Source organism: Micropterus salmoides, unplaced genomic scaffold, assembly GCF_014851395.1.
Source record: "Micropterus salmoides isolate LMB-PRFRI ecotype aquatic unplaced genomic scaffold, ASM1485139v1 Ms_hic_scaffold_15, whole genome shotgun sequence".
In the NCBI taxonomy this organism is placed as follows: domain Eukaryota; kingdom Metazoa; phylum Chordata; class Actinopteri; order Centrarchiformes; family Centrarchidae; genus Micropterus; species Micropterus salmoides.
In genome coordinates this window covers 4,177,658-4,200,561 of record NW_024040596.1, presented here as the reverse complement: position 1 = coordinate 4,200,561, position 22,904 = coordinate 4,177,658, and the positions used below count along the sequence as shown (strand labels likewise).

The following is a 22,904-nucleotide window of genomic DNA, read 5'->3' as shown; positions in this document are numbered from 1 at the left end:
AAATTCTTGTGGAGTGAGGACTCAACATTAAATAGGTGCTCTGCTGCACCCGCGCTGGTGGACTCATTTGTTTTAAAGCAGACACTGGGGGGGAAAAAAAGAGAACACACACAACACATTGTTAAAATCTTTCTGTGAATGTTTACAATTGCAGAGTTTCTGTAGCTTGGGGATGGTTGGTAATCCGTGCAGTGACAGAATATGCCACTGGTGCATAATCAAGCAGTCCTGCATTGATTGAATTTCATAAATATCTCACCACTAAATATTCCAGGACCACACTCATTTGAAATCTTTATTAATAATGTATTATCAGTAGCAGTATTATTAATGTATTTTACACATTAAGCCTTGCACTGTCTTGCCTTTGAATATTATTTCCAAATTCCAAATTGATGTAGGCCTACCGTCCGAAGAAGTGAGGTGTGACAGAGCTTACAAGAGCGAGAAGGTTACTCTGTGTCAAGGTTAAGGGAGGCTGCCGTAGACAAAATTGTGAAGATCATCATGTATTTCATAAAAGATGTTGAAATATTTAGAAAAGTATTCAGAAATCACATGGAGGATGTTAAAATGCACGATCAAGAGTCAACCTTTTTTGCGTGTTTTACTAGAACACACTGTTCTGTTCATGCTGTGCAGGGTATTAATCTAGTGTAACTTTCTTCATACATTATGAGATACAAATATACAGTGACACAATAAAAGATGATATTGAATTATCACCCAACCATCGTTTGGCCAATAATGTGTTTCATTTGTTTTAACTGCCCGAGAGGTCAAGATGAGACCTAATAGGAAAAAATAAATGCGCATGAGGGACACAGTACTATTAAACAAATATTTCACACCATCTTCTATTTCAGCTTTTAATATGCAACGTATCTGCAAACTGCTTTCTTTCAGATGAGGGCAGTCCTTTTTGATATATATACTTTTTCTGTCTATACATTTGAAATGGGCTGCTGTACTGAACATTTCTCCTCACAGTCTCTCTGTAAATGTATTGCTCACAAGTGGGATTGGATCATTTGTATTAATCAGGTGTTATCACATAGTTTTAATAGACTTTTCTAAAACTACTCACTAAAAAAGGGATAGAGGACCTGAATGACCTAAAACTAAAAGCCTGTCTGTTCCTTGTGACAGTTACTGTGGGGACCCTTTTGGCAGACTTGACTTTGACACTTAAGCCACATTTTTATACAGTCAGTGAGACAAACATGAAGGATATTAAACACCACAGTAATGTTTTAAAAAATTCTGCTATGTGGATTTGCTTGTGTGGTTGAAGATTGAGGACAGGACCTTTAATAACCTGGTCAGAAAACTACATGCACATATAATGGAGTGAAATTATGAGTTGTGCTTCTTATTTACTGGCACATTTACTTTAGGTGTAGTACTGCGATATAAAAAACAGTTGTGCACATCGAGTGTATGCAGTAAACATGGACCACTGGCAATTAACAATCCTTGGGCTGGGCCAAACTTCACACAAAATCCAAAGGGAAAACATGTGTGACAGTGTGTGCGCAGCAATATTGTGCAAATAGTAAATAGAATTGACGGCTGGTGCTGTGCTATACTGTATTAGTTTGCAGATACACAAAGACAGCAACATTGTCTAATTCAGTAAAATAATTTAAAAGAAACATTGTGTGTGTGTATATATATATATATATATGTGTGTGTGTATGTATATGTGTGTGTGTTTTTCACATCCACAGAATAAAACACAACCAGTTACATTCAAACAGCAGTGTGGAGTCAATGTGTCAAGACTAGCAAAGTTAAATACAGCACAGTATGAACAAAAACTACAGACATTGTCCTTAACGCATTTGTCATCATTTACAACATGTCACCAAAGTGCCACTGAGGACAACACGAACCCTTTGGAGAGTCATATAAAAACATTTCACACATAAATACACAACTTAAATGGTACATAAGAGTTACTACACTTGCCAAAAGTCTCTGGCTTTTCCACGGTTGTGATGAAATTACTCTAGCTTCATAAATGCTTATGATGCATCACTACAGAGTAAATGAAAAGCAGTACTGTCACAGACATAAATGTAGACCGTATAGTTTATGATTAAAAAGAAACTATCCTGCAGATTTGACATAAAAAAAAGTACAAACTGTATGCGTGACACACCAGCCGGATTTTACATGATACCTGTTGCTTAGAAATACTGTGAATATATTCCTGTATCTGAAAAGAACCATTTAGCTCAAACATTGGCAGCTAACAATACTTTTTAGGTTTCTTTAAAATATGTCACTGTTCCCTGTGTGTATAATCAAGTGCTTTAATTAACCTTAGTTGTGTTAAAGACTGATGAGAAAAGTTAAGGTAAAGCTAAAAGTTACTTGGAAGGTGGTAATTTTGGACTGCACGTGAAAGATTAAAAAATGTGGTTATCCGCCTCATACTCAGAGAATTACTGTATCCAAAGGAACAGACAGAAAAATATTAAATAAACATGGAAATTGTGACACTTTGGTTTTCAGTACTCTGCATTATATAATAAAATTGAAATAGTAAAGATAACATGTCCTTTATAAAGACTTATTTCTTTCAGTGAATATATGTATGTCTGTCCTGATACTAAGGCATGGATAACTTACACAGAATGAAGAGGTACTATTCTTTCTTCACTTTCAAATACAGACAAAATAAAAAGGTGACAGAAGGCTGATGGCAAATAATATGGGCAGACAGATACAGTAGCTTTCCCACCCCTCCCTTTTTGATACACAGTAGAACAAACAACTTCATTATCAGCGTCCCACACACTGTCACATAAGACGGTTGCTTCATGGTTGAATGCTTCTGAGTATAATGCACTCATAAATACTGTATATATAAATCATGCACGCGCACGCACACACACACACACACACACACACACACATTCGCACGAGTTATAAAAATATTTACATCAGCCGATAGTGACTTATGTTCCCAGCATTGTGGACAATGTGTTAAGAAATGTTCTAAAATGAAGGAAAAGTAAATAAAGGTTTTGGGTTTGGGTGAATGAAATGACAGCATAACTGTAAATAAGTGCAATGACCACCTTTAGATACAGTCTGCTTTAGCTAAATGCTTTACAAAGAATGGTTATTTTTTGCAGTTTCTTCATCTGAGATGTGATGATATCATCACATGTACTTGTTGAATAAGGCTGTGTTCAGACTGACATTAGCTGTGTCGCAGCGGGCTCCGCAGAAAGTTTTAACTTTCCTTTTTCACATCGCCTACTGTTCACCTCACAATCATTGAGACAGAGCATAACTTTTTTTTCCTCAGTATTATAATTCCCTGGTGTTTTGTGTTTGATCAGTCTTGAAGGATATGTTCGGATTGTGTCAAGTCTATCTTAATACAGTACTCGCATGCACGCCGGGAGAGTTGTTGGCCACTGAAATTGCACCAGCCGAAGCTAATGAAGCATCAGCTGTGTGAGTTAACCTAATAAGATGGGTACCTTCTCAAGTATTGGCCTTTTTATTACAAAACTCTTTCAAAGGTGTGTGAGTATTGCATAAAAATGGACTTTATGGACCTTTAAGAGTCACGGATGTTTCACTCCAACTGCCGTTCCTGGATTGTATTTGATTTTCTTACTTGTTTCCTACACCAACGCAGCCCCCTGCAGTTTTAACACAGTGCTGTTTTCGGTCTGAACACCCGGTAATGCTTATATACTGGTTATATCTATGTAATTTGAAAAGAGTAAGGCTAAAGACAACAGTGAATGGGAATGTGATGCATATATGTTCAGAGCCAGGTCTTCAGATTTCACTGTTACATTCGAGTGTAATGACTAGATACCCAAGTACACGTGATTTCATGATGGCTTCTTGGTGATAATACAAAAGATGCACATGTCAGTAAGGATCACTTAAACACGCTCAAACATTAGCATGATGAAATCTCTAAAAATGAAGCCTGCAAGCTAACGGTACGATTCTGTAAATCATCTGCATTAACTACACACATGGAAACAAACACTGAAACAAACAAGATTGAAGGTTTATATGAAGCTGGCAACAAGTCATATTGGTATTTAATTGACTATTTTTGAAGAAAAAAAAAAGTAGAATGTCGACGTTAATAAATACTGTATGGTATTTATTTAATTTTCATTTAATGAACAAGAATATGTTCAGATAAATTAAGTTTAACATGTGAAAGATATAATATAGCTTTAATATATTATTACGCACCTGTTAGATGTCCTTCTGTCGTTCTGATTTTGTACTGAAAATAAAAAAGAAATGAGGCAAAGACTTCTTGGTTTGGCACTAACCATGTCAAAAGAATTTACAGTGTAACCAAAGGCTGTTTGTGCACAACATGATCCCAGAAGGACAGTCAAGCAGTTAATACTCATCCATTTCAAAACCATTTTGTGGTCAGGCAGAAAGATCGCAACAACATTGTGATTCTCAGAATGCATCTTAGTCCAAGTGAAGCAGTTCAGTTGAAATCTGTAGAGAAAGCACAGCTGTTTCGAGTTCACCATACAGTCCTGTTAAAGGGGCCTGTGTCGGTGTGAAAGAGAGGTGACCGCTTCTTCAGGTGGGCGAGAGCCTGGGTAGAAAATCTTTTTCCTCACGCATTGCTTCTGACATTGTATCTATAGGAATATGTGAGTTGTTGTTCTCCCTGGTTGCCATGGAGCTCCGAACATGCTGCAGTTGTTAAAGAGGGGAAGGGGGAGAAAGGGCTTGGGAAGAGTGCTGTCGTCAGGCGAAGGGGCTGTCTGACTTTAAGATAGAGGCGTCGGCGTCGAGGTAGCCCTTGCCGTTCATGTGTTCTGTGTGGCCGTCGATGCTGTAGCAGCCTTGTACCTCAGTGATGGAGGAAGCTGTGTAGGAGGCTGAACGCAGGGCATCGGAGTGGTTTCCTACACTGCTGCCAAACTGGATATGATACTGGTTCCAGTGCCTCCTCAGAACTGCTTGGACCTAACCACAGAAACCACATTTCACATATGAATCATTTCAATCAATCAGTCAGTTAATCTTTATTTGTATAGCACTTTTCATACAAAAGCCATGTAACACAAAGTGCTTCACACTATGAAAACAAAGACAATGACAATAATGCCACCCCCACCCTCGTCCACACGCACAGACACACATAGAGAAAGAGAGAAAGAAAGATTTAAAGTAAAAGACAATAAAGACATGAGGTGAGGAAATGCTATCATGATTGGCCACTAGGAGCATAAAACTCAAATTTGCAATGAGGGAACACTAGAGGCAGAGCAAGGTATTAAAAAAAAAGTAAAATGTAAAGTCTGAACAGATCCCTTACCATCCAGTGCAAAACAAAAATTTTAAGACTAATAAAAGCTGCGATGAAGGTTATGGGAAAGAAAGACTACACTTCCCTTCAGTCCATCTTTGAAAAAATGGTCTCCCAGCACAATTCTGAAGGACCCTTTACATATTTTGCACTCTGAGTATGACTTCAGGGAAACGTGATAGAGCTAGCAGATGTAAAAGTAACCGCCATAAGCTGTCCTCTTCATCCCTACTTCCATAGCACTCCTAAATACACAATCTGCTCTGAACAAGGTGGCTTGAAGCACTTCTGGCACTTTATTTATTTTTAAGCATAGTTTAATACTGATGATCACTTGCATTAATGTTTCCTAACAAACGGATCTTAAATGAGTTTTTTTATTAATTAATTAATTTTTATTTTAGAAATGCTGTGGTTGTAATTTTAGTGTTTGTTATATCGTTTACAGCTTTATGAGCTCAAGTGCAACTGAAAAAAAACAGAGGTTTCATATCATTCAGGTTCTACTTCCTTGTAATCAATTATTGACAGGTCTAGTGTCTCGGATACTTGTGCAACGTAATGTAAATGTTTGGTGCAAGTCCATATGTGCTATGTAGCCTTATGCAGCAATGATGCCCGAGACAGATTTCCCTTAAGGGACTATAAAGTTGATCTTGATCTTAAAATAAAGGTAAATAATAACAATAAAATGATAAAGGAAAAGAAAATAATAAAGATAAGATAATAAAAGTAATAAAAATAAACGAACAATAAAAGAATCAAACAACTTATTAGTAAAACAGACTAAAATTGAAGTGCATAGATGTATAAATAGATACATAAATAAATTAATAAACTGATAAGTAAAACAAACAACTAAAAGCTATCAATATATAATAAAATTAAACTAAAAGCCTGGTTAAAAAGGTATCTCTTTAGTTTGCTTATAAAATATTTAAATTTGATACAGAACTACACTGTATGCATTTAAGTAAAAGGTCAATATTTTGGGAAATACACTTTCTTTCTAAGAGTTAGATGAGAAGATCATCTATCTTGACGCGAACATCAGTTTCACGTCTGCGTACACTAAGGTATCTTTAAATGATTGAACCTCAGGTGCCACTGAACGCCATTTCAAGCTGGTGTCCGTGCTTAAGGAGTTGGAGCTGAGACATGGTTAGCCTAGCATAAAGGCTGGAGGCAGGGATGAAGAGCTAGCCTGGCTCTGTCCAAAGTGAAAAATAAAAAGCCTACCGAGCCGACTAGTTAATAAGCTTTATCTCTTTTGTTTAAATGTAGAATTCATTTGTGGTTTAAGGAGGGATTATGACCTGGTGAACAGCCAGGTGCAGCATCCCAGAATGTTGTCACATTAAGCTAGCCACCCTAACCACCATATATGTCAACCTGCACTATAGCGGCACAGAAATAAATGCTAGATGTATGGATGCAAATATTTCTCCCTCTGAAACTACAAATCGTATTTTTTACAATTCTGTTTTTTTTGTATAAATAGAGATAGGTTTACATTTGAAGCTTTTGGACTCTTGTTGTTTTGTGATTTTGATCATACGTATATCTTCAAAATGTTTCTGTTTTTCTGCAAATTCTCTGCAAATTCTCTCTGAAGCGCTCTGTGACAAGCATGTTATGATCAAAGATCTGTATACATACATTTCATGTGCCTACATTCCTTTTTTTTTTTTAAAGTCATACAATATGCAATCCAAAACACTGTTTCTTTGAGCATATAATGAGCTCAGGATCATTATAAGTGCTTTTATACAAACTTTAAATCTAATTATATGAGATAGCAGTAAAGCTCAACTATGTGTTAACACATCTTCCACAGACAATCACTTCAGAACAATCTGTATACAGATCAATCACCTGCATAATTGAAAGAAATCTATGTAAAGTCCATGGCTGCTTGTCAGTAAATTATTTTTATTTCTCAGCAAAGCCTGAGCGAACTAAGCCATTCAAGACAACTCGCCATCCTGCTCAGAGGGTCATGCGGAGGAAGTTGCCTAATCTATCTCTGATCACAAAGGGGAAGTGTGGATGAGTGCGAGTATGTGTGCATGCAGGTCTTAAAAAAAAAACACAGTGAAAGGACATAACCCCATCTTACTTCTCCGTTGAAAAAGCAGAAGATGGTGGCCACCAGCAGACCCTGAAATTCAAAAAATGAAACGCATGAAAAACACACACGATGGTACACCTAAGTAACTGGTCTAATGCAACAATCAGTTGTTTGTAGGTGGTATTTTAAGATCAGAGAAACTTCAGAGATCAAATTCAGAGATCAAATTCGGCCCGTTGCTCAAGACTTTCTCCCTGCACAGCCCACGCCGGGACAGCACAGGATGATCAGATAACACCTCACAAACATCCAAGTGATTTCAGCCCCCTTTCAGCTCAGATAATACATGCCTTCCTTCCTGTCATTCTTCCCTGCGCCTCAACATAAACAAAGTCCCATCAGAAGATCAGGGGAATGCTTGGCTTTTACTGAAAGCTAAGAAACTAATGAGGTTTATGTCCAGGCAACAGTTCATTTTGGTAAATGTGTCTAGCATTGAAGGAAAGAGCCACTGACCTATAATCAAGTTTCATAATAAATCATATACATGTTACAAGGACAACAGAGCTTCACAAATGGTGCACAGGAAGCTGCAGTGCACACAATTTCATTCTAAAAATATACTCTGGGTATGCATTTAGACAGTATGGCACAATGTACAGCTGTTTATGCAATTTTTATTTTAGATTTTTAAGATTTAACAATCACTCAGCCACAAGTCAAACCTTCAAGCTGACCTCTGGCTATCACCTCACCTGGTAATGCATCAGTATGTGCATGATGTAGTCGTAGATTTCAGAGGAGACCCGCCCCTCTGGCTTGTAGGGAAGCAGGACATACTGAATTCCCAGAAGAGGCACCAGGATGAGGGTGGCTCTCACAGCTTTCATGTAGAGACTAGACTCCGCTTGATGGGTCACCTTCAGTTTGGTGATGAGCACTCGCACAATGTTTAGTAGAAAGAACAAATTGACCTGGAGGGGGAGCAGCAGAAGGGAGGCCATCAATAAATCAGCATTACATTTTGGCTATTGTCTGCTGGTTAAAGACTTCCTTGGGATGAGTTGTAAATCCATCCCCTAAATACCTATAAAAATATGTGCCAATGAATAGAACCTTTAAGCAGAAATAAAACCCTGAGAAGACAGGACCAGGACAAGCCAAAGGTACAATGAACATGATTATATTTTATATTTACTGGTTGGAAAACAAATCTATGGCAGTCTGTATAAACACTATAACTGTTTTAGGCACATACTAAATGTTTGGCCTGTAATAACAAATGATTTCATCATCATTTCATTCCTACGCTTAGTTAGGTTTAAACAAAAAATCAATTATGAGCAAACAACCACAATTCTTTTTATGCACAGGCAAACCTGAACTAATCATTGTAAAGGTTATTTGAGCTCTGAACATTTTGTCCTGCGAGAGTCTCAAGGGATCATTTTTCTTTTAAGCATCCCTTGGCTGTGCTGATAAGGTAAATTCCCAGAATGCAACATTGGCTTGGGCACCAGTGGGCAGATCCTTTGAGGGCCAGATGCATTGATTTCACAAGATAAACGCAATTACGCACGCTGTGAGACTGTGTCCTGTTTTCAGGCCCCCCACAGTGTCCACTCAGAAGGAAGCAAAAGCAGACTTTGTTTTTGCTCATTGCGCAATAAAAGCAGTCAACCGAGAGAAACGTGGAACAAATCAGTTAGTTTACTTACTAGTAAATAGACATTAGTGTGATTTACTTTGCTGTAACCGACTGGGGCCAGGAAAAAGACAGAAGCTTCTTACCAACAGAGCAGCACAGATGGGACCATGGATGATGTAGAGGAGCGATGTTTTGGAGCTAATCCAACAGCTACAGCAGAGCAGAAAGGACAAGAGGGAAACGTTTACACAACAGTATTAATGGCTCATATGATAACTTGGCCATGATGCAGATCAATGGGTCTTCTTAGAAATGAACTAGCATGAACAGTTCAGTATGGGGACCGATAAAAGATCCTGTCAGCGAGGTCGAATGCTTTGTTCAACTTTGCAAAATGCAGATAACCAGAAGAAAAATCATTTTAGATATTCTGTGCTGTGTTTTCTGAATATACTGTGATCTAACATCATTGTATTGTTATGTATACAATTCACCTGGGTTGTTTGCCATTTGTCATTCAATATATTTTTCTATATTTTCCAGAATCAAATTCAAGTCACTAATGCTTTCATACAGAGTGACTACTGGGTCTGCACCATCTACCTAAACTCCATAATACAAACTTTGGTTCCTTCTCGGCCGCTACGCTCCTCCAACGAACGCCGCCTGGCTCTGCCATCCCTTCACACAAAGCAATCCCAGTCCTGGCTATTCTCACCTCTCTCTAACTTCAAGAAGCTCTTGAAAACTCATCTCTTCTGAGAACACTTCCTCTTATAAAACCTCTAACTCCTAACCTCTAACATGCACTTCCTGTGCTCTTCTTCTATCCCCTACAATTATCTTGTATTGATTGCACATTTTTTGTATTGACTGCACTTTTTTGTTAACTCTTACTTCTTTCCCTAGGTATTTACCCCATTGATGTGAGATGTACTATGATCTCTTACTAGTATGTATTGTCAGTTATAGATCTGTAGTTGATGCTCTGTTGATGCTTGTATGTTGTTCCTCAAATGTAAGTCGCTTTGGATAAAAGCGTCTGCCAAATGAGTAAATGTAAATGTACTTATATTTTTCTGAGCTGTAGCCAAATATTAACTGTTCTGGATCATGCACTTGAATGCTTACTTGTCGTTGTAGTAGTAACTGCGAGCAACAGCATGTATGGTGGCCGGAATGAGAGGAAAGCCTGCAAAATAAATACATAAAAATAGTGAATTACAGTTTCAGTTTAAGCTATTAAGACTCTTTAAAGTACAATCCTGTTTTGATACATTTTATACTAATCGTGTACTTACAACTTCCTATACTGCAAAATTACCTGAAAACAAATGATTGACTTTTTTCACAGCACAAAGAGTGACTACCATTGACACACGACATTGTACTGACTTACCCCAGCCTAAAAGATAGTACCACATCAGGTGCTGCTTCTCGGCAAACACAGCCACCACGATGAGAGTGTGCAGGTAAATTCCCTCACACAGCATCCAGAAGTAATTGCAGCCAAACAGGTACAGATGAATGAACTGGGACACTTTACAGCTCGTCTGAGGAAGAAAAACACACGTAATGAATGTGAATGGTGGCTGTTACATGTTCTACTGTGCTTCTGTTGCTTCCTTATGCAGTGATTTCACAGTTGTGTGAAATAAATCAATCAATCTAGCTATTATAGAACCAAAGCAGCTTTCACTGATTTCTGTGTAAATGCTGAAACTAGGATGACAAAATGAACAGTTTAAATTTATTCTCACACTGGTGGAGAATGATATGAATGTAAAAATAATTACTATAATAATAACAAAAAAAAACACTCACTGGATTCCTCTGCACCAGCTCCTGGTTGTTTGCCACTGCTGTCAACCAAATGATGGTGATCACAGAGTTCAGAACGAAAGAGAAGAAGAGGTTTTTGTGAAGCGTGATCCTTTGGCAACTTAAACTCCTGCAAGAAGAGAAAAGTGACATTTACATCACATGCTATTCATTCATGCAAAACCCCAGAAATATCTGTGTGTAAAGCATGGTAAAAGGAGGTTTGCTGCCTCACTTGAAATGGAAGAATATTCCGAGTGAGATGAAGAGGGAGGTCAGTGACAGTCCATGTCCTATTAGAGCTAAGTAGAAAAGATTCATTGCAGTCTGGAAGGAAAAAAAGAGACACAAATGAGATTATCTGGGTCTCCTAACGACTGCTCATGTTGTGAGACGATCACGAAGAGAACGTTACCCTTTACTGTAAAGGACAGTAAATCATGCTATTTCACAGTTAAGTTACTTTGAATTGAAAATGTGTAACTCAGACCAGCTTTTGTTCTGGATATTCATCGTCCCACGGATCATGATGAAATGTTAAGATTCTGGTGACATCTCAACCTTTCATGAAGTGCTTTCCCACTGACCAACACTTTATCAGTGTTAGTACAGTATACGCTGCAACGGCCAGATTTCCATTTGCTCTTTAACTTTAATCTCCAGATGATAAATTGTAATGTTTGACCTTTCTGCTGCCACCGCCTTTAAGCCAAAACGTCCACCTACACACTGTACATGTCACAATAAGTAGATCACCATCCAACTGGAGGCACCCAGAGGCATCTGCACAGGATAAACCATTCTGATTTAGTTTCATTGCTTTAATGACCCGCCACCTGCAGGACAAACTGAACTTGTTTAGCCCCATTACATTTATTAAAAGGTCAGTGCTAACCGTGACTCAGTTCTTTACATTGTGTATGCATTGAATGCTATTTCATGAAGTGACCCACCACTCTGCCTTCATTGGTGTGTTCATTGCAGCGGGTGTAGTTCGTCCAAGTCCGGTTGCTCTCTGGATGCAGGAACCAATGGCCGCTGTCAGTGCAAATCTTTGTAACCATTTCTGCAGGTGAGAATGATACGTACATTTTTTTATATAGTATATATATAGTCTTATCCTGTAGAGTAGACAGAATCTCAGAGGATATTTATTATTTGCAGCAAAGCAGTAAGTAAAATGTAAAACCAAAAGTCAACAAGAAATTCCCCATTTGACACACAACCAGGCTGTTTAAAGAGAGATTCAGTAGTTATCCCCCGCAGCCCCATAACTTTGAAATCAGGTTCTGAACCTCCGTGAAACAAACAAACACATCATTAGACATGAAACTAGTGAGGGCTGTGATTAGCGGGACTGAATCTAATTACATATCTGCATATCCTGTTGAAGGATGTGATATACTGTTTAACCCCCGTACTGCAGCATCTACACTGGCTCCCTGTTCCCCATCCTCCTCACCCACAAAGCCCTCCATAACCAGGCCCTTTTCTACCTCACAGACCTGCTTTGACGCCACATAATACCTCCGCAACTCCGACACAAACCTCCTCTCCCCAACACTGAGGACCAAGCGTCGTACCTGGGGTGACCATCGTAGCCCCCTCCCTCTGGAACTCGCTACCCAGACACATCTGTGAGTGTACTGACCTGGGCACTTTCAGATCAATCATCAAAACCCACCTCTTTAGATTAGCCTTCAAACTCCAATAATATTACATTTCAGCTGATACTTTTAGGATCTCCACTGTATTTATGAATTTTGTAAAATGTATTATTATTATTATTAAGTTTTGGCTCTGAATCTTCCAGCAATGAAAATGACTTTACTGTTATAAACACATAATTCAGGCATATCCACCACTTTACACATGGAAACACAATTAATAGAAGCCCAAACAAGCTTGCATAGTCAGTTTAAGACACTTCAATGAAAAAATATAGCTATCAAGTTGCATCATGGGAAGGGGAGGATCCAGCACTTTTGGAGCTTGACCCTTAAAGTCAGCATTTCTCTGTGTCCGCTGCTCCAATCTTGACCATCATCTCATTTATCTGTCTCTGAAAAGCCTCCCAACTTTTGTGCAGTACTAAATCTTTTACCACTTTAAAGTAAATAAATCAATCTAGCTATTATAGAACTAAAGCCCCTGCAGCTTTTACTGATTTCTGTGTAATATGCTGAAACTAGGATGACAAAATGAACAGTTTAAATTGATTCTCATATTGGTGGAGAATGATATGAATGTGGTGGGTAACAATGCACTTTGCCACAGATCTTACCTGAAGGGTCAAAATCCTGGAAGTAGTCCGGGCAGTGCTGCTCTGAGGAAACACCTGCCTTGGTGTCGTCCCAACACAGCCAGCCATCCCAAGTGCGATTACACATGGGCTCTGACATCACAGGAAAGGTGTTAGGAGCTATGTTGTGTCAGTGAGATTTTCCAAATCGTTAAAAATAATCAATCAATGAAACTACACAATATTTGTACTTATTATTTAGCACAGAGCTATTACAACAATCAAATGCAATCAAACGTAGGATTTTACGAGCACTGTATTCCAGCTACTTCTTGCCGCCATTTAGTCTAGACATTGTTAGAGTTCAGAAACATGAAACATAACAAGCTACCTTCTCTGCTGTGGGTACTGTCCTTCATTATCTTTTGATAGCACTCAAACTGTGCAGTAACTATCTTGTTCCTGGTGACGCCCATGTCGTGGTAGACGTTGGTTGGATGATGCTGCTGGGTTTCATTGACCTCCAGGCTTGCCTTCACAAAAAGCTGCAAGGAAGGAGAGAAGAGGTGAATAAATCTGTCCAAAGATGTCCTGTCTCACAGAAGTTACACTGGGCATGAACACCACAGTACAGTCAATCAATTACCAATGACTGTTTTACTGTTGTGCATATGACAATAACTTAAATATTCAGCAGATAATATGTTATTTTGAAGACTATTCTATGTTATTCTGCATGACTCTTTTTTTTTTTTTTACTTCTGCATGACTCTTACCAATTATTAAGCTTTGATGGAAGATTATATTATTAGAGTATTCCAGATCCGACTCCTTTAACATTTATTTACAAGTTAAAAAGGACCAAAATGTAGATTTTTGGAGCAAAAACTGAGCTTCATTTCAGGAAAAGCCTGTGCGTGCAAGCAAGGGTCTGGACCTGCTGTGTATTCTGACACTGTGGGGATGTATTAAAGCAAGGCCGTCATTATATCCTCCTCAGGACGCCAGGAAAGGGAGCCTAACATACACAAGCTTCCATTAAATCCATTTGTGCTCCATGGAAAATATGACATCTCTGATATACTGCCAAACAGATATGTCTAGCTTATTTAATCCACAGCAGATACCAACCTGAAGCTGTTTTTATAATCCTTCAAAATCAGAAACCGGCAAAAGTAAGTGCTAATAGGTCAAATTAAATCACAGCATAATAATAAACAACAGTGTCTATGAAGATTCTCAGTCATCCAGGTCATAGTTATCCAACGAAGGTTAAAATCAAGGGCAACTGGACTTGGTTGAAGATACTGGAAGACGTTTCGTCCCTCATCCAAAGGACTTCTTCAGTCCTGACTGACTGGCAGGGAAACTCAGCTATTAACCTCAGTGGGGTCGTTATCCCGGGTCATCGATACCGCTGGTTCATAATACACAATAAACTACAGTATTTCTGAAATTTGAAAAGATGTGCAAACATCATGCTCTTTTACTACAGAGGCTTTTCTCTCCGTGCATTAGAAATCTAGTTGGCCCACTTTGAGCCTCTTATCTCATCTAGTTTCACTGATGAAAGCAAAAACTGCTACAGGCTGCATCTCAAACTAAATTAGACAATATAAATATGTCAGCCTTTGATCAAAAGAAACTTACCAGCTGTGTTTTACAGTAACAATGTCAGTTCATGTAAAAGTATTCTTGGAAATGAAAATCCTAACACACACTTGACATAAATTATATAATAAAATTTCTTCTACCAAATATGGACAAAGTTGATTTCTTCACACATATTCAATGAAGTATACTTTGTGTGTGTTTTGTTTGTTTGACTGCATGCCGGCTGTCCTACCTTTGTTAGATTACACAGCAGTATGATGAGTGCCATCATCCCGCTCTGCCCGATGCTATCCATCTTCCTTTTGGCCATGTCAAAGCTGTTTGATGACTTACCAGCCGCAGATCTGGAATGGATAATAAACAATTAGGCCCCGTCATTAGAGCCACTTCACAGCACTCCTTATCTCTCCCACGGTTTCACTCAGAGACTTTAATCTACTGAAATGTTGCTACAGTTTTTGCCATCGCAGCCAATTAACCAGGGAACAGGCCGCAATATTATTGAAACCTCGACTAATACAGCCCACACCTTACGGCTTATTATATGTGACAGTACCACGATAGAAATACATGAGGAAAAAAAAACATTTTGCTACTTGACGACAAATTTGGATGAAATGGCAGATAGAGACACGTGTAACCAAGTCCCTGTTGGTTAGTGACTGGTCGGTGAGTGAGGTAACCTTCACCTGAGCTACGCATGCTAAATGGAAATGTCGGGCCCTTGTTCCATGTGCTAGCTGCTTTTGGGCAGTTGTTTTTACTTGTCCTGAAAAACTGTCCAGATTCTAGTCACAAAAGTCAAACATGGTGACTGGATCAACAAGTCAACAGTCAGAATCCTCAAATACAACAAAATGTGAGATGTTATCTCCCAAGTACCATCAGCAGCTGCTCCAGCGCAGCGACAATAAAGATTTAACTTGATCTGACCTGTTGTGATCCAGAATCAGCTATTGTAACATAGGCGTGTCTACCCCTTTACAGGCTACATAGGCGTGATGCTACTATTTTGGCTTGGTGATCAGAGAACAATTCCCAGCTGACAAAAGAACCAGTCAAAATCAGTCCAACAAAACCCCATCAATCTAAGAAAGTTCCAGTTCCCTGACAAAAGTCATGTAAGCACAGCTGAGATTTAAAATCCCACCCCCCCCCCTCTCAGTGCTGCTGTGTGTTTTTGGAGCCATATCTCCTTCGCACTCTGTCACAAATCATCCAGTGTGACAACAGTTTCAAAAAGGTTAGTGAGCGTCTTACACGTTTACACATTTCATTTTTTAAAGATGCTGGTTTCTCATCAAAGCAGAATCCCAGAAAGTCGTTTGCAGCAAAGCCGCAGGCCAGTGGGATTTCATGTCACTGCTGCTGCATAGCAGATGAGACAAAATTCAAATGGAAACATATCCCCCAGGTTGTACAAATCTGCTTTGCAAAATGGTGGGTGTACTAATACTCTGGTAGCTTTAGACAGTTTAAGCCTGCTTGTTACACCTAGTGTACAACTATCAAAGAGCTCAGCTCTGCAACTGCTACAGTGCTTTTTGTTCAGACTCTGGAGACTCTGTGTGCCACTTATAGTCAAGCATGTTTTCCTTTGGGTTTGTGTTTGTAGCCCATAGTGGAGGCTTTCTGTCTGGGTGCCCCTTAAATTCTCTTAAAATGTATTTCCTGCTTTTTTATTTGTTATTGTTGCCATAAATACCAAGAGTTCCATACTGGCACATAAGGTAACCAGAACCGGTTGTTAGCATTGCTAGAATACCTGATACAAATCACAAGGCTAGGTTCTTGTGGCAGCAATGCTTTCAGTGTGAAACTATGTAACCAAAAGAGACCGGAGGGATGGGAGAGACCTGAGAGAACCTGAACCCAGGATGACATGCAGGTAGGTACATGGTATTCAGGAGTGGATTACACCTCATTCAGAAGCAAAATTTAATAATGTCTTTCATACCCCAAAGGAACTAGGTCATCCCTTGTGTATGCAATATCTCAAGTCTTATTCACTTTGGTGGAATGGAACAGCTAAACAAACACTGCCATACAGCAGTACATTGCAACCAAAAAACCACCTGGTCATTTTTTTCCTGCTACTGGTGGATACCGGTCATTTTCGTTTACAAGAACATCATTTTTATCAGTTTGTGTGAACTTGTTTTTGTGCCATAAACTGAATGAATCAAATGTATGCAAGTTTTGGGTGGAAAATGTTCAATCTCCCAAGAAAGAAACCTCCCCCATCAGCTTAGAGCTCTGCGTGTCAATAAAGTCGTTTTGCACAGAATCTGGTGAGGACGAAATGCCTGTTTTAAGATAAGCCAAGCCAAACTGACGCTGCGTGTTTATGACTATTTAATAAATTGTGTGAGCATTTGTTTGACGTGCGTTTATAGTTTCGGTGTGGGACTTTGTGACAACTGATAGAAGTGCAGAATGATAGCAACAACCAATGACATCTGGCGCATGTCCAGTATCTGGTTTTACGGTACATCCATTTTATTTATGCTAACTTAGTAATATCCGGAATTAGGAGGCTTCTTTGCTCTTAATGTATTTAGACAAACAACACAGTAACATAACTCGGGTTCTGTGCTTTTAACCCCTTCAGCCTGTTGACGGTCATTGACACAGACACAAGTCATTTCTCACAAACTGCAAAAGCTAACATCATGTATTCTGTGTTAATGTTACAACTGCTATTAGCTGCCATTTCTCCCCAGGATTCCAGCCAGTCAGAGCCAACATGAGTCTATTGTGCCCTCTAGAAGTATGAGGACAACTGCCACATATGAATTTACCTTTTAAAAAGTAATTTAACTGGTTTCCAGCAAGTTGCTTTTACTTTTCCATCCCCCTGACATGTCCCTATTCTCGATTGTGTGTAAACCTGGAAACCTGTCCACAAAATATTTGTAATAAGCCTTATTAGATTTTCAAACAGGTATTTACATCATCTAGGTAGGCGCTTTTTTACATTCAAAATGAAAACCAAAATGTAAATGTTCATCTAACGTTTATATAAATAGTTTGTACATACAACTAAATATACTTGCAATTCTACAGACTACGCAAATAATGCAGTTTTATACAGCTTCAACTTTGTTAACAGTTTGAATATCCATTGTTTGGTGGCCAAAACAAACCATTTTCACAGACGAAAACCCAGTACAGTCTTACAACACACTGAGAGAGGAAAAGGAGGCAAAGCAGGGGGCCGTCAGTCAGCACATCACTGAGAGGTTTGACCCAGTCAAAGTCTCCCTGTAGCTCTATCGCCAGGGGGACTGGCACAGTGCCTCCTGAAGTCTGCTCAGAGTTAAAATTGCATTACTCTGGGGAGCGGAGAGGAGGTGAGGGGGGGGGGGGGTTGGGCTTACTGAAAGTGGGATTGTAAAACATTATGGTGATGTGCAAATTAGAAACAGCCAGGAAAAGATCAGCTGCTCACACATTCATGCAAACACACAAAAATGCACCCGCACACACCAACTGACACACACAGCGCTGTGCTTTGCCAAGTCCCCCAGCTGTTTCTTGGCAACAGCTGTTTTTCATACATTAGCAGACCGATACAGAGGATATATCTTGTCAGATGGCAGCACAGAACAGACGTTATAATCATAAAGAATCAGAATTATTTCCAGATAGCTTCTGCTGCTTAGCTAGCTGTGATTTGTTTCTCATCCCATTTTCTTCGGCTATTGCTTCTTTTTTTAAGTGGTCATTTAACATTTATAGGTGCTAGCGAGGAAAAAAAAACTGCTGACCCCTCCCATCTAAATGGAATCCATTTGTTACGATGGGAATTTCCAGCATGACATTTTGTTCACTTCTGTCATAAATACCTTGCTTATGAAAGAAAAAAACCACATGTTATATCATGACCAACTCCAGACCGGCTTTCAATGATAAAACTTTGTTTAGTGAATACCATCAAATAATTGTGGCTCGTCTGAAATACCTTTGTTCCAGACAAAGACATATTATTCTTTTTTCAGTTCTCTGAGAGACTAAGTTTAAAATAGACACATTATTACATAGAGAATATAGTTTCAATTCAGTGCCCCAAACCAAACACGTCTCCTACTCTTATACAGTATGCAGCTAATTTATAATAACCATTTACACTCACTGGCCACTTTATTAGGTACACCTTTTGGTACACCTTTTGCCTTCAGAACTGCCTTTAAGATGATTTGAGCTTTGTGGCATGGTCCATTATCCTGCTGGAAGTAGCCATCAGAAAATGGTACACTGTGGTCATAAAGGGATGGACATGGTCAGCAACAATACTCAGGTAGGCTGTTGTGTTTAAATGATGCTCAGTTGGTACTAAGAGGCTCAAAGTGTGCCAAGAAAACATCCCCCACACTGTTACACCACCTCCACCAGCCTGAACCGCTGATTCAAGGCAGGATGGATCTATGCTTTCATGTTGTTTACGCCAAATCCTGAACCTACCATCTGGATGTTGCAGCTAAAATCGAGACTCATCCGACCAGGCAATGTTTTTCCAATCTTCTGTTTTTGGTGTGTCTGTGAATTGTAGCCTCAGTTTCCTGTTCTTAGCTGACAGGAGTGGCGCTCGGTGTGGATTTCTGCTGCTGTAGCCCAGCTACTACATGAATATTCTTTGCTAATTTGAGCTTAAAGCTAAGATAGGCACAAGACTTGATTATCTGGCTGTTTGGGTCTGCTTCATCCAACCATAAACCAGTGCTAACTGTGGGTGGTCCACTATTATCTGTAGTACCTCAGAGTGTTTCGCAGAAGTGGTTAGTCATGTACACTTTGCACAAGAGCTGACATCACCTATTATATCCGCCGGCAAGCAGAAAGATACCTGGGAAAACAGCCTGTGCATAACAGCTGTTGTCTTCTCGCCCATTGCCAGAGCTCAGCCTGTCCTTCTCAACTCCCAATGTCCCTGCAGAGATGTTGTGCTGTGCTGTAAACATCCTTACAGGATGTTCGGCGCCCCATACTTCAAGTTCCGCTCAGTGGTATTCGGATGTCCATTAGGCTGGTGAGGGCCTATAACATCATTATACCCCATTCTATAGCAGGAAATAGACGTAACTACAGAGTATTTGCACTGTGTCTCTGGTTGTTCATGTTGCCATTCTACTTCCCACCAACACATATTGCTGTACATTTAGTGCATATTGCAAAGTGACCCTGATTCTTGAAGCAGTTTTTATGAGAAATAGATTATACAGCAGTTTGTCTTTTAAGGTGGAACATTTTAATTAGCATGGTCTATCATCTAGCAGTTTTACAAGAAACTGCTAGATTTTTTATTTGCAATTAAAACATTGCAAATACTAAGCAAAATTATCTCTTTCACCAAAAGCCAGGGAATCCCAAGTTATATTATATGCTTTCTGATGCTTCAAGCAGCATCTGGTGAGAAGACAAAAAGAAACTGCAATGTTTGCTTGATTCTGTTATCAGTGTTTGAAAGCCAAACATAAACTGGTCACTGGGGTAAGTGTGTTGGGCTTGCTGTATAAACAAGAGACAAGAAAATACCCAGTACGGGAAATAGTGGACTTATGCCTTCAGGATGTGAGATCAAATGACCTGCAGTGAGAATCAGCGAACCTTTGGTTCATATTCCACAGTTAGTTTTAAATAAGTATTTAAATATATCATTGCATAATTATATATCATGCAGACTGCACCTCCAGTAGAAATTATATCTTGATTTCTTTATTAAGATATCAGAATATAATTTTTAAAAATCAGTTGTACACATGGGTCATTGTCAAAGGGATTTAATATGGAATGACTTGTAGAGATGGCTTTTAGGATGAAACATTTATGGCGTAAAATCAATAATGCCTCCTCACACTCTTGATGTTTGGCAAGGTTTGCTAGTCTTCTGTCATTAATGTTATTGCTGTCGACAGGAGGACACAGCCTATTGCACTTAAAAACAGAATTTTGTATTTCAACAAGGAATCACAGAAAATCAGTTTCTTTCCATTTGTCAATCAAAACCAGTAGAGCTAGACCAGTAATAAGTAGATAATAGCAAAAAGATATATTGGTAACTATAAATGTAAGAAAATACAGTAAAAAAACATTAGAAGCCAAGTGTTACAAGGCATTTTAAAATTAACATTTCGCAGGCACTGACAAAATCAAAGCAAGGTTTTGAATAGTTTGGTGTTATCTGCATTGTTGTGACTTTAAACGCAAACATGTATGCAGAAACAATTCAGCTGAATGCAGGGTCTCATCTTGCTTATTAAGTGTAAACTAGGTTTCAGGTCATTTTGAAACAGTGTCACCATTACATAGTTGGTCCCCAGAGATTGATTTTCTAATGTAAAATGGCCTTTTACATATGTATCCCAGTCACAATGAAATTAAGAAACAAAAACTATGAGTTCCGTAGCAAGACTGCTTAGGTTACGTGTTTATGTTACAAAAATTACTATAACTTTTTAAACTCCAAAATAATAATAATAGATTTTATCCTTAAGTACTACAAGGTAAAATCATAAAAGCAAGGTGAAAACATTAATATACCATAATATAAACATAAAATACCAGATGACAGATAAAAAAAAGTGAACATAGTGGAACGACTTGCAAGGTAAATTAAAACTGCAAAAAATGAATGTTTTAAGCCCTTTTTTAAAAGTCTCAGTAGTCTGAGGTGCCCTCAGATGATTGGAGGAGAAGCAGAACAGAGAGCCAGATCACCCATGGTGCAGAGCTTAGTCCTGGGGAGAAGGAGGCGGTAAATATCAATATCAACACCAGACTTAAAAATCCATTATCGGTTGGGCAGTAAAAAATGGTGACAGCCCTCACACTGAGCTGTTCAGTAGCCGGGAAACTGTCCAGTATCTGAGGTCTGAAGCTGGTGAATGAGTGGAAGGGGAATAATATCTTGGCGAGTTCAGCTGGAACATGGGTTGCTGATGGAGGATACCTTCTAACCAAGGCCAAGCATGACCACAACATGCATTTGTTTGGAACATGAAACTGCTAAACTGCTAAAAGATGTGACAAAAATTATTTGTATGTAAGAAAATGTATGATCAACTGGATAAAATGTTGCTGATTTAAGAATGTACACCACCCATTTGGCAGCATTGTAATATACTCCCACTGAGCTATTTCAACATCCTCTGCATATGTGTTCTGCATCCCATCATGTGGACTTCACAGTGTTTCAATGTCAGCCTAATGTTGGAAACAGAAGTCTTGTAAACTCTGAAAACCACAGGCTGTGATAAGCATGCAATGGCACCTGGCAGCGCATGTAAAAGCAGCAGCTGGTCCTTCAAACTTCGTTGTTTTTCATCTGTTTTTTCCCGGCTTTATAACTGAAACATGTCATTGGAAAAGAAGGCCCGGGGTTCTCGATTCAAGAGCAGCGGACCTTCCACCCAGCCCGAACAACTGGATCAGGCACAACGGGTACGGTGATAGCCCACAGGAGAGGAAAGAGAGCCGAGATAGGAGCCATGTTGGCCCAGTTTGGGCTTAAGACTGTTACTAAAGGTCTGATCTGGACAAAAAAGGACTCAGGTTGGCCAAACAACAGAAATCAGAGACTGTTGTGCCCACATCTTTACAGACACCTGGATCAAGCACTTGGCGGACGGTACGTGTTACGTGAGTCAACAGAGCGCAAGACTCCGGCAAGATGAGAGGAGGCAAACTCTGTGTTTTACATCAATGATGCTCGGTGCTCAAACACAGTCAAAGTAAGATAAGAAAAGTTTGCAAGGTCTGCAGATGGTCTAGAATGCAGCAACTCGTATTCTGACGGGATCACTTAAATACACGCATGTAACTCCTGTGCTGGTCTCGCTGCATTGGCTTCCTGTTCAGGTTAGAGATTTTAAGGTTCTGCTGCTAATGGACAAAATAGTGAATGGCTGTGCACCAATATATCTTTGTGATTTTGTGAATCCTTACGTCCCTACCTGATTGCTGCGCTCTCGAGGGTGAGCGAGCCTTTTTCGTTTCGCGCTCCAACATTACGGAACAGTCTTCCAGCAGATATTAGTCTGGCGTGTTCGATTGTGATTTTTAAATCAAAGCTCAAGACCTACTTATTCACTGCTCCTTATTTCTGATATCTCTGTATAAGTTATGATTCATGAGTATTTCATTTTTATTGTACTTTTTGTACTTGAAAGCACTTTTTTTC

General features: G+C 39.2%; 1 protein-coding gene across 2 annotated transcripts in view; it reads right to left on the bottom strand.

Annotated features, from left to right (window-relative positions):
- Positions 1–281: 281 nt before the first annotated feature.
- The window catches only part of calcrla (calcitonin receptor-like a), a 35,265-nt gene continuing 12,642 nt past the window's right edge, over positions 282–22,904 (bottom strand). For both annotated transcript variants that reach the window (XM_038720075.1, XM_038720076.1), the window contains exons 2-13: positions 14,958–15,069; positions 13,503–13,656; positions 13,154–13,264; positions 11,823–11,935; positions 11,105–11,196; positions 10,873–10,999; positions 10,448–10,601; positions 10,180–10,240; positions 9,192–9,258; positions 8,156–8,374; positions 7,449–7,490; positions 282–4,986 (exon numbers count right to left, since the gene is read on the bottom strand). In XM_038720075.1, coding sequence (XP_038576003.1) covers positions 4,765–4,986; positions 7,449–7,490; positions 8,156–8,374; positions 9,192–9,258; positions 10,180–10,240; positions 10,448–10,601; positions 10,873–10,999; positions 11,105–11,196; positions 11,823–11,935; positions 13,154–13,264; positions 13,503–13,656; positions 14,958–15,035 — 1,440 coding nt within the window. In that variant the 5' untranslated portion in view covers positions 15,036–15,069 and the 3' untranslated portion in view covers positions 282–4,764. The remainder of the gene's footprint in view (positions 4,987–7,448; positions 7,491–8,155; positions 8,375–9,191; positions 9,259–10,179; positions 10,241–10,447; positions 10,602–10,872; positions 11,000–11,104; positions 11,197–11,822; positions 11,936–13,153; positions 13,265–13,502; positions 13,657–14,957; positions 15,070–22,904) is intronic.